The 16,013-nt window shown below is 38.1% G+C and overlaps 4 protein-coding genes across 6 annotated transcripts in view; 1 reads left to right on the forward strand and 3 right to left on the reverse strand.

Annotated features, from left to right (window-relative positions):
- LOC134744551 (monocarboxylate transporter 10-like) overlaps window positions 1-16,013 on the forward strand; it is a 202,557-nt gene that overhangs the window by 127,214 nt on the left and 59,330 nt on the right. The window lies entirely within an intron of this gene.
- On the reverse strand, window positions 1,298-2,680 carry LOC134744774 (uncharacterized). Its single transcript, XM_063678684.1, has one exon. The coding sequence runs from the start codon at window positions 2,658-2,660 to the stop codon at window positions 1,491-1,493; it is 1,170 nt and encodes a 389-aa protein (XP_063534754.1). The 5' UTR covers window positions 2,661-2,680; the 3' UTR covers window positions 1,298-1,490.
- On the reverse strand, window positions 5,131-6,332 carry LOC134744775 (uncharacterized). Its single transcript, XM_063678685.1, has one exon. The coding sequence runs from the start codon at window positions 6,298-6,300 to the stop codon at window positions 5,131-5,133; it is 1,170 nt and encodes a 389-aa protein (XP_063534755.1). The 5' UTR covers window positions 6,301-6,332.
- On the reverse strand, window positions 10,469-15,722 carry LOC134744893 (uncharacterized). The gene is made up of 2 exons (XM_063678840.1): window positions 14,531-15,722; window positions 10,469-11,707 (listed from the first exon to the last, which is right to left on the reverse strand). Exons 1-2 carry the CDS (start codon window positions 15,689-15,691, stop codon window positions 10,862-10,864), a joined length of 2,007 nt encoding a protein of 668 aa, XP_063534910.1. The 5' UTR covers window positions 15,692-15,722; the 3' UTR covers window positions 10,469-10,861.

Genomic DNA, 16,013 nt, shown 5'->3' on the forward strand with positions numbered 1-16,013 from the left:
ACACGGATAGGCGCGCTGATAGCACGCGCAAGGTGAGGCGCGCTGGTAGCACGCGCACAGTAAGGCGCGCAGATAGCACGCGTAAAGGTAAGGCGCGCAGATAGCACGCGCAAGGTGAGGCGCGCTGGTAGCACGCGCACAGTAAGGCGCGCAGATAGCACGCGCAAGAGTAAGGCACGCAGATAGCACGCGCAAAGGTAAGGCGCGCAGATAGCACGCGCAAAGGTGAGGCGTGCTGGCAGCACGCGCACAGTAAGGCGCGCTGGTAGCACGCGCACGGTAAGGCTCGCTGGGTAAGGCGCGCTGATAGCGCGCGCACGGTAAGGCGCGCTGGGTAAGGCGCGCTGATAAGCACGCTCTTCAAAGAGGCGAGGCGCAGTGACAACACGCGCCTGTTGAGGCGAGGCGCGCCGATAGCGGGCGAGGCGCGGTGACAGCACGCGCCTGTTGAGGCGAGGCGCGCCGATAGCGCGCGCCTAGGAGACGAGGCGCTCCGCTAGAGCAACTGCAAAAGCACCACCGGACTTGGGTGCGTGCAGAGAGCGCCAGACTTCGCCAGGAACACAGGTAACCTTTTAATGAGCGCGATCGAGGGTTTCTTGATGGTGCGGGGCCTGGCTTGGCCCCGCACGGACCCTTACAACTGATGTTCCTTTGTTGGGAACTAGAAGCAAACTGAATTCAGATGTCCGCTGGGCCGCTTATATAGCTAGCAATAACATTTTCTAGAATTCTTCTTTACTTCGTTATTAATTTTGAAAATATTTGAAAATATTAGTTCACCAGTAACAATTTTTAGGTAAAATTTAGAACAAACTACTTGAAAACTATACGACCTAAACTTCATGCTAAGGAATTTAGAGTAATTTAATAGTTTGACGGATTATGTCGAAACAAAGAAACAAATATGTCAAGGAAAATTTATAGTGAATTTTAGGTCGATTAGCTTTGAAATTATTATAAAAACATGAAATGATTAGAAAAACAGCAAGGTAAGTAACCGGACGGGTCAGGGCCGTATTAGGGTAGAAGGAGTTTAGAGAGAATTTAGAAATGGTAGCCAGAAAGTAAACATTTTAAATCAAAAGTTTCAGGGAGTAATTTGGAAGACGAGAATCAGACAGGAAGAGAAGGCAAAAGCGTTAAGGAATTATAGCCGATTGGAGAATCCAGAGCATCAGCCCGTGGGAGTAAGGACTGGGAGTTAGGACCCAGGTATGAGATGCTACAATATTAATAGCTTTCAAGTAAAAAAATCTCACATTACAGATCGTGACGGATGTAGGTACCGGGCGCAAATCATACACGGTATAAATATTTTGCAGTAGCTTGACTTTTCTATGCCGTCGAGACGCGAATATCGACAGAAAGAAAAGAGAGAAATACAGAAAAATACACGGAGCATCCATTTATTTGCATCATGAATGAGGAAATAATTTAAAACTAACGTTTTTATGCTTAAAATCCTCATTAAAGTTATTAAGCACTCTTTACAAAACTCCCCATCGAACGTAGTCTTTAACGATCCCATTTATGCGTTCCAAAGCGAGCTGGTTGGGTTTGACCTGCATTTTGGAAATGTCTCCATCCAGCTTGGGCGCTTCTTCTGGGGCCACTGTTACCATTCCCACCATAAATACACCCAGGAACAGACCTAGGGGTCTCATCTCAATTAGGTCTGCATCAAAGGTTTCCCTAGGATACATCTTCTCCACATCCATATTAAGCTGCTGCAACGCCAATGTCAGCTGTGTGAAATAGTAGTCCATGAGCCGCTGGTAGTGGAGACGACGGAACTCCTCATCAGAGCCAGAGAAGACGAGATGCATCAGGTCGCCTACTGGATTTCCACTCCTCAGTGTTTGGTAGTCCAGAGGGACTACCTCCAGCTTTTCGTTCCGGCGCCTGTGCATCAAATTGCTAGGTCTATAATCTCCATGAATCAAGAATTTGCCGTCTTTCGTCATCGTGGTTATCAGCATCGCTATATTCTCCGTCGAGGCGAAAAACTTCTGCAGTCGTTCCTTATGATCACCCTTTAAGCCTTCACATCCATTCTCAAGCGCCACTTTTAAAAACATGTTCATCATCTCTTGCTTCTCGAATAAATCAAATTTAAAATTGCCGACTATTCTTGTGAACTCATGAGGATTTTCATCGCTCAATGCTAGTCCAAGAGCATGAAATTTAGCCAACTGTGTAACAGCTGTTGATGCATAGTCCCAATCGAAAGTCTTCATTCTATCAAAGCTCTTAAATCCTTTTGCTTCAAGATTTTCCAGAACTAGAATCTCCTCGTAAGGGACTAATAAGTGCCCGTAATATTTAGGTATATACAACCTGTCTTCTACAGAAACTTGGCACTTATTGTAAAGTCTTTCGAAGTTTACGGCCAGTTCAGAGTAAAAAAGTGCTTCTGTTTCGTATACCCTGGATAGGAAGTCATTGTTTTTTCTTGCGTCCTCATTCAAATTGGCGGCTTTGGCAAAAATATTTATGTCCGGTTTTAGAGGTTCTGAAATTGTGGCCAGGTATAAATCTGTGGTGTAGTTGGCTCCTTCAGAAGAAATTGGTTTGATGTCGATTTTACTGAGTAGATAATTCTCTTTTTTTGCAATATTTTGAAGAAATATCTTTAATTGTTCCGCTCCTTTTAGCATTTTATATTTATTTTATACGACTTCCCTATGTAGTTGGCAATTGTAACTGATATTAAGCTTGTTGATCAGTTATCATGAAGTACAGTTAAATGTTGCAACATAAATAATACACTTAACTATGTTGATAACGATTATTACACGTTCAAGATAAGTAGTGACATCTATCTGCCCTATTTCTATTTTTAGGGTTCCGTACCAAAAAGTACAAAAGGAACCCTTATGGTGCGACTGTGTCCGTCTGTCTGTCTGTCACATTGCTAAATATCTCGATAACTACTTAAACTATCGATTTGAAATTTAGAATAGTCATGTCATGAAGAACGCTAACCCAAACACATTGAAAGTGTAATTTTTTAATATTTTTTTTTATTAATTATGGAAAATGCCCAAAATAAAGAGGGGGCAAAATTTCAAAGTCTAGTTGCTAGGTCGAGTGAGATATCATTTGAAAGAGCTCAAACTGAATATTACAAAACAATTTTGTTTTTTTTTTCATAGAGAAAAAAAATTTACTTATGAAAGAAAAGTTATCTTATCTCCGAAGTTTACGAACCAAAAATTATGAAATTTTTACACAATAATAACATTGTCATAAATATTACAGGTAAAATATAATCACACCAATATCTTGAATACTTTTTTTTAAATTATAAAAAAACTTTCTGTAATCTAATTTGCAATTTAAGCCCCTTTAAGATATTACACTAAACTCACCTTCTTTCAAACAAAACAAAAATTGTTGAAATCGGTTCACACGATAAAGAATTGTCCCAGAAAAACCAACATACATACAGGTCGCGCAAATTAGGTAGCCAATTTGCTTACAATTACGCTTATTAATTATGATTCTGGTCAAAAGTTCTTTCGTGATTATAGTTACATAAGAAAATTTTAAGTTTGTACGGAACCCTCGGTGCGCGAGTTAAACGAAGTAAACGAACTGGCACTTGACCGGTTTTTTTATTTAATAAAAATTGCTATATACTTCGACCTGTTAGTAAGTAGTAACTTTATAGTAGTATTTTACCAACAAACATTAGCTTTAGATTCAAAGTCATCGTGATATTCAAAGTTAAAATCTCATATCGTTAATGATTATTATTTATCAGTAATTAATATATTCAGCACTAGGCATTTTGTTGTGATGAAATCAAATGTGACATTTAATTCAACATCGCTGAAATTTTTTGAGACATACTAGGTACGTACAATTTTCATTAACATTATACTCATAGTTTATAACAAAAAAAAAAACAAAGAGAACATAAGCAGATATTATTGTAATAATACAATGCCATTGTTACAGGTAAGTGAATGAGCTCAGTTGAAATGATTTAAACTATACAACGCGTTCTTCGATCAATACCTGCCTTTAACTTAAATATGAATAAAAGATCGCTGTTGCTGAGCTAGCTGGGAGTATGGTGATAGGTACTTATTCTTAGTGCCAGTTGCACCATCCGCACTTGACAGACTGAACAACGTCACCCAAACATTGTCAACGTCAACGTCACGTTTACTATGAAACTTTCCATACCATCATAAAGTAACAAAACTCGTTATAAATGTGAGTCCCATGAGGCTGACATGTTCACCTAGAGTGTCCAAAGCCTCCATAAAAACCAGATAAAAAAAAATGTGAGTCGCAAATATTAAAGACTTTTAAATTCACGTTTAAGAGACGTTGATGTGCCTACAATACATCAAAAATTTCAATTCGAGCCATAATAAAATTGTATGTACCGCCGCCGGAGAGGACCGAAAGACCGCAGCTTAAGGTGCAGAAGGTTCAGCCAGCAGCGTTTTTGAAAAATCGTATCGCTTTTTAGATCACAATATACGGTTGGCAAAAATTTAATTAGCAATCTAGAGGACTTTCTCTAGTAAATTTATTGAATCGAAACCTGATTTCTTGACTCGCTTGATAGGAAAAAAGTGCCACGACATAACTTCGCAACGCGACACGATTTCGCATAGGTAGTTTTACCACGACCTAACGTCGCATAGTGTAATTGTGTTCTGGCCCATAGTCGAGCGCACCCGAGAATCATACTGTATTATTCTTATGTTAGTATTACAACCACAAAAGAGGGAGAAGTATAGTTTTGTTTATTGTATTGCTTCTAATTAAATTTGTTTATTAGACTACTTATATTTAATAAAGCATTTTAAGATTTAAAAAAAACGTTTATATCATCCTGAATTGGGTAATAAAACTTCAAAGCGATAAGATACAGAAAATTATAAAAATATTATCGTGTTGATATTGTTTTAAAATTACTCAAGCAACCAGATGAAACTTCTGGTAATGTTAAGTCATTACCAAATCTAGGTAGTTAATATTTGAAGTACAAAATCTACAGAAGCAGAGTTTAAAATAAAACTAAATTATGAGATACATAAATCGACATTTAATTAAGTACATTATTTTTTATGCCCTAAATCCTCATTAAAATGTATTTGACATTCTTTACAAAACTCCCCATCGAACGTAGTCTTTAACGACCCCAATTATGCGTTCCAAAGCGAGCTGGTTGGGTTTGACCTGCATTTTGGACATGTCTGCATCAAGCTTGGGCGCCTCTTCTGGAGCCACTGTTACCATCCCCGCAATCATTACACCCACGAAAAGACCTAGGGGTCTCAACTTAATCAGGTCTGCATCAAAGGTTTCCCTAGGATATATCTTCTCCACATCCACATTAAGCTGCTGCATCGCCAAGGTCAGCTGCGTAAAATAGTGGTCCATGAGCCTCTGGTAGTGGAGACGACGAAACTCCTCATCAGAGCCAGAGAAGACAAAATGCATCAGGTCAGCTACTGGATTTCCACTCCTCAGGGTTTGATAGTCTAAAGGGACTACTTCCAGCTTTCCGTTGCGACGCCTGTGCATCAAATTGCTTGGTCTATAATCTCCATGAACCAAAAAAAATTCGTCGTTCGTCATCATTGTCATCAGCGTCGCTATATTCTCGGTCGAGGCGAAAAACTTTTGCAGTCGTTGCTTATGATCACTTTTCAAGCCTTCACATGCATTCTCAATCGCCAACTTTAAAAACGAGTTCATCATCTCTTGGTTCTCGTATAAGTCAAATTTAAAATTGCCGACTATTCTTGTGAACTCATGAGGATTTTCATCACGCAATGCTAGTCCAAGAGCATGAAATTTAGCCAACTGCGTAACAGCTGTTGATGCATAGTCCCAATTGAAAGTCTTCATTCTATCAAAGCTCTTAAATCCTTTTGCTTCAAGATTTTCCAAAACTAGAATCTCCTCGAAAGGAACTAATAAGTGCCCGTAATATTTAGGTATACACAACCTGTCTTCTACAGGGACTTGGCACATATTGTAAAGTCTTTCGAAGTTTACGGCCAGTTCAGAGTAAAAAAGTGCTTCTGTTTCGTATACCCTGGATAGCATATCATTGTTTTTTCTTGCGTCCTCTTTCAAATTGGCGGCTTTGGCAAAAATATTTATATCCGGCTTTAAAGGTTCTGAAATTGTGGCCAGGTATAAATCTGTGGTGTAGTTGGCTCCTCCAGAAGAGATTGGTTTGATGTCAATTTTACTGAGTAGATAATTCTCTCTTTTTGCGATATTTTGAAGAAATATTTTCAATTGTTCCACTCCTTTTGCCATTGTATATTTATTTTACACGTCTTCCCTGTGTAGTTTGTAATTGTAACTGATATTAAGCTTGTTAATCAGTTATAAGTATAATTAATTGTTGCAACATAAATAATACAATTAATGCTGTTGATAACGATTACACGTTCACGATAAGTAGTGACCTATCTATCTGCACTATATCTAATTTTTTTGAGGTTCCGTACCCAAAGGGTAAAAAAACGAGACCCTATTTACTAAGTGTCTGTCACCAGGCTGTATCTCATAAACTGTGATAGCTAGACGGTTAAAATTTTCACAGATCATGCCGCTATAACAACAAATACTAAAAACAGAATAAAATAAATATTTAAGTGGGGCTCCCATACAGCAAACGCGATTCCTTGCCGTTTTTTGCGTAATGTACGTTACCCTTCGTGCGGAAGGTTTCGGTTAAACTAACCTTAATCATTAGGGTCAAATGAATTGCTATTTACTTCGACATGTCAGTAACTTTATAGTTACTATTATAGTAGTATTTTACAAACAAACATTAGCTTCGAATATTTCTATTTTTCTATAGTTGTTTACGTCATCGTGAGATTCAATGAATGTCATATCGTTAATGATAATGATTTATCAGTAATTAATATATTCAGCACTAGGCATTTTGTTGCGATAAAACCAAATGTGTCATTTAATGCACAAGAAACTCCCTTAGCATAGCGAATAACTACTTCTCAACGGTTGGCCAAAATCTTGCTAATAATATCCTGCATCGCCTGAATGAGTCAGAGGAAAGTCTTGCGATGAATGTAAAACTAAAGAATAGTCCACCGCACTCCTTCTTTCTGGAACCTACTGACCGACTTGAAATCCTTAAATTTATAACGCAACTAAAATCAGACAGTGCCTCTGGCCTGGTCGGTGTGGGTCCTAGCTTTATTCAGCGCTTCAAACACATATTATGTGATCCGTTAACATACATTTTTATCCTCAGCTTAACCACTGGCTGCTTTCCCAAACTCTGGAAAGTGGCCTCAGTCACGCCAATCTATAAGGATGGCCCCAAAGATGTCCCTGCAAACTACGGGCCCATTTCGCTATTAAGCACATTCTCGAAACTTCTCGAGAAGACAGTTAACGTACGTCTGTCAAAATTTATCGAAGCGCATGACTTATTATCACCCAGACAGTTTGGCTTTAGGTCCAACCGATCCACCGAAGACGCAGTTGCACTTTTAACGGAGTTGATTTCTGACAATCTAGATAAGAATCGATATTGCATTGGACCACGGTCTGCAATAAATATTTCAATTTCAATTTCAATTGGAGTTTTTTGGATTTGGCCAAAGCGTTCGATACGGTGTCGTCAAAAATACTCCTGAGCAAGCTGGAACAAATTGGCGTAAGAGGCGTCTCTTTGGACTGGTTCGGAAGTTACCTCAGAAATCGTAGCCAGCTGGTCAAGGTTGATTCCGATACAAGTGACCCCTTGCCGGTGCACTTCGACGTCCCTCAGGGCAGCTTGCTGGGTCCGACCCTTTTCAACATTTATATAAATGACATACAAGATGTGGGACTCCAGGGCGCACATGTGATATGTTACGCCGACGACACTGCTGTTCTGTTCACGGGTGGCACGTGGAAGGAGACGTCCCGTGCAGCTGAGCTGAGAATGCTGTCTATTTACACCTGTCTGGAGAGTAACTTATTGACTCTTAACCATAAGAAAATAAATCACGTCTGCTTTCATAAAACTGTTGCATCTAAACCCCCAGAGGATCTACAAGTTAAAATACATAAATGTGGGTACCCTCTCTCTGAATCACGAGTATGTAACTGTGATGCTATCGCGCGGTGCAACGTCATAAAATACCTTGGATTTATGCTGGATGAAAATCTAAACTTTAAACTACATATTGAAGGCCTGTCAAAACGGTTAAGGAAAACAATCGCTATAATAAAACGAGTTAGAGACGCAGCAGACCGGAGAGTCCTGAAAATGGTCTACACAGCTATTTGTCAACCCGTGGCTAGCTACTGCGTGAGTATCTGGGGCAACGCAGCAAAAACCGCACTCATAGTAGCAGAACGGGCTCAAATATCTGTACTAAAAGTCATGCTTAGAAAACCCTTTCTCTTCCCCACGTCTCAATTATACAAAGAAGCCCGGGTCTTGAACATTCGACAGCTCTTTATACTCCGAACATGTATACTTACCCATAAAAACTTGATCGGCTCGGATATGCACAGAGAAATGCTAAAAAAGCGCACTTTCATACTAAAAAACCCCCAACTAAAACTAAATTTGCAAAGAGATTTGGCAGCTATGGAAAAACATCAGTGTACAATTCAATACTAAAACACTGTTACATCAAGGACCTCCCTGTTTCACAGGTAAAGCGAGTTATTTGTGACTGGTTGCTAACTATCGATTACAATAAGACTGAGGAGATAGTGCAGTGACGCTACGGTGCACTTGTATGGAGAAAGGAAACATTGTATAATGCTCTAAATTGTATAATTGTATAATAATTATAATTGTATAATGCTTTAAATATCGCGGCCATAAGCCTCAATTTCTGTCCATATGTAGTAGTACTCTATGTTACATAATTAGACACTTAACCTATAGGTCACTTAGCCTTAAGAGACTTGACTGACAGACTGACCAACGTAAATCCCTAGTAGCTAAGGTTATTAGCATTAGCACCTATCTTTACCTTTAGACTTACTTTTTTTCAATCTAGTTTTTAATTCACTAACTGGTCGCCCAAGATACAGGCTATGCCTAGTTTAGGGACCCCTGTTCATACTGTTATAAATGTACCGCTGTATGCGCGCAACCTGGACATCATGTATACTCCATCTGCAAATTCCCATCTTTGTGTGTTCAAAATAAATATATTTTTCGTTTTCATTTTCATTTCATTTCAATTCAACATCGCTGACATTTTTTAAGTAGGTACATACTACGTATAATTGTCATCAACATTATGCTCGTGGTTTTTACAACGCCTGCTTGATCGGTACCTATCTTTATCATAAATATAAATAAAAGATCGCTGTTGCGGAGCTAGCTGGGAATATGGTACCTCAGTCGAGACGTGGGTCATTGGTTCGTCTCTAACACGACAGTTCTTAGATATGTACTTATCTTTTGTCTACAACCACCTTTAGCCCTTGATCTACTTATTTTCTTACTTTGTACCTAATACATACTACAGCTCATTAGGTATTATCCCCTTCTTTGATTTTAAATTCGAGTATCGCTGTCCGATGTCAATTAGCTGGTCGAATTGTAAATACCTTTAGTCATGTAGTTTGAATATAACTGCGAGTTATATGTAACAGATTTTCTAATTTGTAGGTTACAATCTCGACCAGGGCCGTGTTGCATAATAAACTAGAACTAATATTACAAGCGGAACTTCTTTTCTATTAAGTGGAATTAGAAAAGGAGTTCCGCTTGTAATATTAGTTGTAGTTTATTATGCAACACGGCCCAGATCATTTTTATTACTTGTTCGCGTAGTTATTTCTATACAGTCGAGTAGTTCATAAATATGTATACATTTTTTCACCTTACTGCAATGGGTTTAAGGTAAAGAAATGTATAAATATTTATGAATTCAACTGTACCTATGAACACAATGGTTGCTATATTATGGTCTGTTTTGCTTAACCGTATATATATACAGTCAGCCTCAATAGTAGGTGATGAAACTGATGAAGCAACGCGCCAAAAGTATCTGCCACCCCACCCGCCACCTTGAAGTACTCTTCCAAATAGAGACAATATTTCTTCAGTTCGCGTTCAAAAGTATTTGTTGCTGTACTGTACAGTTGCTCTACATATAGACATATCTCATTTTGTTCAGCTATTAGAGAATGCATGGTAGATACTTTTGGTTCATAGTCTGATCCGCTACTTTTAATGCTGACTGTACCTACTTGTCAGAAAGTGACTCCACGATGACAGCGCTATCTTATGAGCGCGGCCATCATAGACCCGCTGCTAAACAACCTGAGTTAACTTTTGATTTATACTCAATTTTGTTTATTGTATTGCTTCTAACAAAATTGGTTTGCCAGACTACTTATATTTAATAAAGCAATTTAAGTTTTAAAAAAACTTTTCTATCAGGATAAGTGAGCAGAAAAACTTTAAAGCGATACCTAACATGTCATTTAATTACCTTAACATTTTTTTTGCTTTAACTCCACATTAAATTTATTTAACATTCTTTACAAAACTCCCCATCGAACGTAGTCTTTTACGACCCCATTTATGCGTTCTAAAGCGAGCTGGTTGGGTTTGATCTGTATTTTGGATATGTCTCCATCCAGCTTGGGCGCTTCTTCTGGGGCCACTGTTAGCCCTCCCGCCATAATTATACCCAGGAACAGACCTAGGGGTCTCATCTCAATTAGGTCTGCATCAAAGGTTTCCCTAGGATACATCTTCTCCACATCCAAATTAAGCTGCTGCAACGCCAAGGTTACCTGCGTGAAATAGTGGTTCATGAGCCGCTGGTAGTGGAGACGACGGAACTCCTCATCAGAGCCAGAGAAGACGAAATAAACCAGGTCACCTACTGGATTTCCACTCCTTAGGGTTTGGTAGTAGAGGAACTACCTCCAGCTTTCCGTTGCGACGCCTGTGCATTAAATTGCTTGGTCTATAATCTCCATGAGTCAAGAATGTTTCGCCTTTTGTCATCTTTGCCATCAGCGTCGCTATATTCTCCGTCGAGGCGAAAAACTTTTGCAGTCGTTCCTTATGATCACTGTTCAAGCCTTCACATACATTCTCAATCGCCAATTTTAAAAACGCGTTCATCATCTCTTGGTTCTCGTATAAATCAAATTTAAAATTGCCAACTATTCTTGTGAACTCATTAGGATTTTCATCACGCAATGCTAGTCCAAGAGCATGAAATTTAGCCAACTGCGTAACAGCTGTTGATGCATAGTCCCAATTGAAAGTCTTCATTCTATCAAAGCTCTTAAATCCTTTTGCTTCAAGATTTTCCAAAACTAGAATCTCCTCATAAGGAACTAATAAGTGACCGTAATATTTAGGTATATACAACCTGTCTTCTACAGGGACTTGGCACTCGTTGTAAAGTCTTTCAAAGTTTACGGCCAGTTCAGAGTAAAAAAGTGCTTCTGTTTCGTATACCCTGGATAGAAAGTCATTTTTTCTTGCGTCCTCGTTCAAATTGGCGGCTTTGGCAAAAATATTTATATCCGGCTTTAGAGGTTCTGAAATTGTGGCCAGGTATAAATCTGTGGTGTAGTTGGCTCCTCCAGAAGAGATTGGTTTGATGTCAATTTTACTGATTAGATAATTCTCTTTTTTTGCGATATTTTGAAGAAATATTTTCAATTGTTCCACTCCTTTTGCCATTGTATATTTATTTACACGTCTTTCCTGTGCAGTTGACAATTGTAACTGACATTAAGCTTGTTAATCAGTTATCATGAAATATAATTAATTGTTGCGACATAAATAATACAATTAACGCTGTTGATAATGATTACACGTTCACGATAAATAGTGACTTATCTATCTGCACTATAAACTAACCTTTAAAAATAGAATTAAAGGTTCCGTAGCCAAAGGGTAAAAACGGGACCCACTAAGACTCCACTGTTCGTCTGTCTGTCACCATACTGTATCTCATAAGACGGTTAAAATTTTCTCAGATCATGTATGTATGCCGCTATAACAACAAATACTACAAACAGAATAAAATAAATATTTAAGTGGGGCTAATATACAACAAACGCGATTTCTTGCCGTTTTTAGGGTTCCGTACCTCAAGAGGAAAACGGAATCCTTATAGGATCACTCGTGCGTCTGTCTGTCTGTCTGTCTGTCTGTCCGTCTGTCCGTCTGTCACAGCCTATTTCGTAACTACTGGACCAATTAAGTTTAAATTTGGTACGCATATGTAAGTTTGTGACCCAAAGAGAGACATGTAACGTAAACAAATAAATTTTAAATATGGAGGCCACTTTTAGGGAGTAAATGAGAAAATTAAAAAATATAATTTTTCAAACTATATCGTCTTACATATCACTGAAAGAGCTCATTGTGACAATCTCAAATATATTTTTTTATAATTTTAAAATAAACAGTTCAGAAGTTATTTAAAAAATTAGCCAAAAAATGGCACTCTCAATGGCATCCTGACAGTAGCGGCAAATAATCTATCATATTTTTTCAGATACATTTGCATATATTTTTTAATAGTTATTTCAAAAACGGCTCCAGCGATTTCGATGAAATTTAAAATATGGGGTAAACGTATGAAAACGATACTCCGATTAAGCTAGGGTTCATTTCGAAATTAATTAGTTTGCCCGCGATTTAGCGGTAGCCAGGCGTAGGTACTAAATTAAGTAATGATGCGATTTTATTTTTAAACCAGAGGTTAAATCGATCCATCTAGATTTTACTGTTGGTAAGATTCGATTTTGAGTGTTTTTTTAAATAATAAATACAATATTATTTTAATAAGTTTTATAACATACATTAATTGGGGCGTATAAAGTCCCCAATCCGAATGTGCTAACGTGGTTGCCCACGTTGCCACGTGCAGTGGGACGTAAACCTTGTATACATATACATATGGTCGTGATGATGATACAATCATTGCTTGTTTGATATATATAGTCCAATTTCATGAATTTTCGCGTGAATGCCTGCATAAGCCTTTCTTTCGGCAATATGAGGAAAATGATTTTTTTGGCAATATGTGGAACATTTTTTTCGGCAATATGTGAAACATTTTTTTCGGCAATATGTGGAATATTTTTTTCGGTAATATGTGGAACATTTGTTTTGGCAATATGTGGAACATTTTTTTTTCGGTAATATGTGGAACATTTGTTTCGGCAATATGTGGGACATTTTTTTTTGCAATATGTGGAACATTTTTTTCGGCAATATGTGGAACATTTTTTCTAATACCGAATCGACCATGAATTATGCATCGAAGTAAACGAAACTCGTAATAAATGTGTCATAAATATTAATAACTTATAAATTCAGATTTAAGAGACGTTGATGTGCGTACAACGCATGAATTTTTCAATTCGAACTGTAATAAAATTGTTTGTATCGACATTCGCCGCCGAAGAGGACCGAAAGACCGCAGTTACTTAAAGTGCAGTAGGTTCAGCCAGCAGCGTTTTTGAAAACGTAGCGCTTTTTAGATCTTAGAAAAAAAAATGCCTTTCTCTAGTAACTTTATTGATTTCCTGACTCGCTTGATACACAGAAAGTGCCACGACACAACTTCGTAACGCCACAGATTATATAATAGTTCTTACGAACAGACACTTATCTCTGAAAGAAAACGCAAATACTTACCGTTCTGATACCTACACAAAAATACAATGGAGTGACCTTCAACGAGCCGCTCCCCGCACCGCGCGCGCCGACACAACGCTAGGGTTGCCGACGCTTCTTTCAAATACTTAGGTGTCTTAGGTAGATATCTAGCTATAAATGTGTCGTAAAAAACGTTACCTGCATCCTTAAAACAATTTAATAGTACCTACGTAGCTTGTTACTATCGTAAAAATGATAACAGTAGGTGTTAGTACCTAGATTGAGAATGTCTACTTACTTTTCCTCATCTGTCGAAAGAGGAAAAAAACTATATTTTATATTTGTTTTGTTGTTTCTGCATCCATCCATACTACAAGCTGTGTTATTTGTTCGTGACGAAGACATTTCTTTGGCATAACGCGCGGTGACGTGCGTGCGTGAGCGCGTGTGGCAACCAACTGGCTAGCTTGAGTCCCAAAAATCATACTGTCTATTTCTTGTGTTAGTAGGTATTACAACTACAAAAAGAGGGAGAAGTATAGTTCTGTTTATTATATTGCTTCTAACAAAATTGGTTTGCCAGACTACTTATATTTAATAAAACATTTTAAGTTTTATAAGTGAGTAGAAAACTTTAAAGCGATATTGAAAATTTAAAAAAATATGATCGTGTTGATATTGATTATTATTGATATCGTGTTGGTGTTGATATAAATTACTCAAGCAACTAGATGAAACTTCTAGTAATGTTAAGTCATTACTACTTATTACCAAATCAGTGTCAGATATTTGAAGTTTTCTACAGAAACAGAGTTTAAAACAAAACTAAATTATAAGATACCTAACTTGACTTTTAATTACCTTGACTTTTTTTGCTAAATCCTCATTAAATTTATTTAAAATTCTTTACAAAACTCCCCATCGAACGTAGTCTTCAACGATCCCATTTATGCGCTCCAAAGCGAGCTGGTTGGGTTTGATACGAATTTTGGACATGTCTCCATCCAGCTTGGGCGCTTCTTCTGGGGCCACTGTTAACATCCCCGCTATCGATAGGCCCAGGAAAAGACCTAGGGGTCTCATCTTAATCAGGTCTGCATCAAAGGTTTCCCTAGGATATAGCTTCTCCACATCCACATTAAGCTGCTGCAACGCCAAGGTCAGCTGCGTAAAATAGTGGTCCATGAGCCGCTGGTAGTGGAGACGACGAAACTCAGCATCAGAGCCAGAGAAGACAAAATGCATCAGGTCAGCTACTGGACTTCCACTCTTCAGGGTTTGGTAGTCTAGAGGGACTATTTCCAGCTTTCCGTTGCAACGCCTGTGCATCAAATTGCTTGGTCTATAATCTCCATGAACCAAAAAAATTTCGTCATTCGTCATCATTGTCATCAGCGTCGCTATATTCTCCGTCGAGGTGAAAAACTTTTGCAGTCGTTCCTTATGATCACTCCTAACGGCTTCAGATCCATTTTCAATCGCAAATGTTAAAAACATGTTCATCAACTCTTGGCTCTCGGATAAATCTAATTTAAAATTGCCGACTATTCTTGTGAACTCATGAGGATTTTCATCACGCAATGCTAGTCCAAGAGCGTGAAATTTAGCCAACTGCGTAACAGCTGTTGAAGCATAGTCCCAATCGAAAGTCTTCATTCTATCAAAGTTCTTAAATCCTTTGGCTTCAAGATTTTCCAAAACTAGAATCTCCTCGTAAGGGACTAATAAGTGCCCGTAACATTTAGGTATATACAACCTCTCTTCTAGAGGGACTTGGCGCTTATTGTAAAGTCTTTCGAAGTTTACGACCAGTTCAGAGTAAAAAAGTGCTTCTGTTTCATATACCCTGCATAGGAATTCATTGTTTTTTCTTGCGTCCTCATTCAAATTAGCGGCTTTGGCAAAAATATTTATATCCGGCTTTAGGGGTTCTGAAATTGTGGCCAGGTATAAATCTGTGGTGTAGTTGGCTCCTCCAGAAGAGATTGGTTTGATATCGATTTTACTAAGTAGATAATTCTCTTTTTTTGCGATATTTTGAAGAAATTTCTTCAATTGTTCCACTCCTTCTGCCATTGTATATTTATTTTACACGTCTTCTCTGTGCAGTTGGCAATTGTAACTGATATTAAGGTTGTTGATCAGTTATTATGAAGTATAATTAATGTTGCGTCATAAATAATACAGTTAACGCTGTTGATAACGATTACACGTTCACGATAAGTAGTGACTTATTTATCAGGCCTATATCATTTTTAGTGTTCAACTAATATAGTTTTTTTGATTTTGACAGTGTTGCTTTTCGATTTTAACCATCAAACTAATATTACTGACAGAACGTTAATTAAGGCTTTTTTAGAAATGGCATTTAGAGTGGTCACCCCTTCAGAATAAAAAT

The sequence above is a fragment of the Cydia strobilella genome, chromosome 10, assembly GCF_947568885.1.
Source record: "Cydia strobilella chromosome 10, ilCydStro3.1, whole genome shotgun sequence".
NCBI classification, from domain to species: domain Eukaryota; kingdom Metazoa; phylum Arthropoda; class Insecta; order Lepidoptera; family Tortricidae; genus Cydia; species Cydia strobilella.

Excerpts from the sequence above, each read along its gene's own strand:
- LOC134744893 (XM_063678840.1), bottom strand. The coding sequence starts at position 15,691 with ATGGCAGAAGGAGTGGAACAATTGAAGAAATTTCTTCAAAATATCGCA. Across the intron at positions 11,708-14,530 it reads AAGACTACGTTCGATGGGGA|GAAAGACGTGTAAATAAATA; the intron begins GTTTTGTAAAGA and ends TCAACTGCACAG.
- LOC134744774 (XM_063678684.1), bottom strand. The coding sequence starts at position 2,660 with ATGCTAAAAGGAGCGGAACAATTAAAGATATTTCTTCAAAATATTGCA.
- LOC134744775 (XM_063678685.1), bottom strand. The coding sequence starts at position 6,300 with ATGGCAAAAGGAGTGGAACAATTGAAAATATTTCTTCAAAATATCGCA.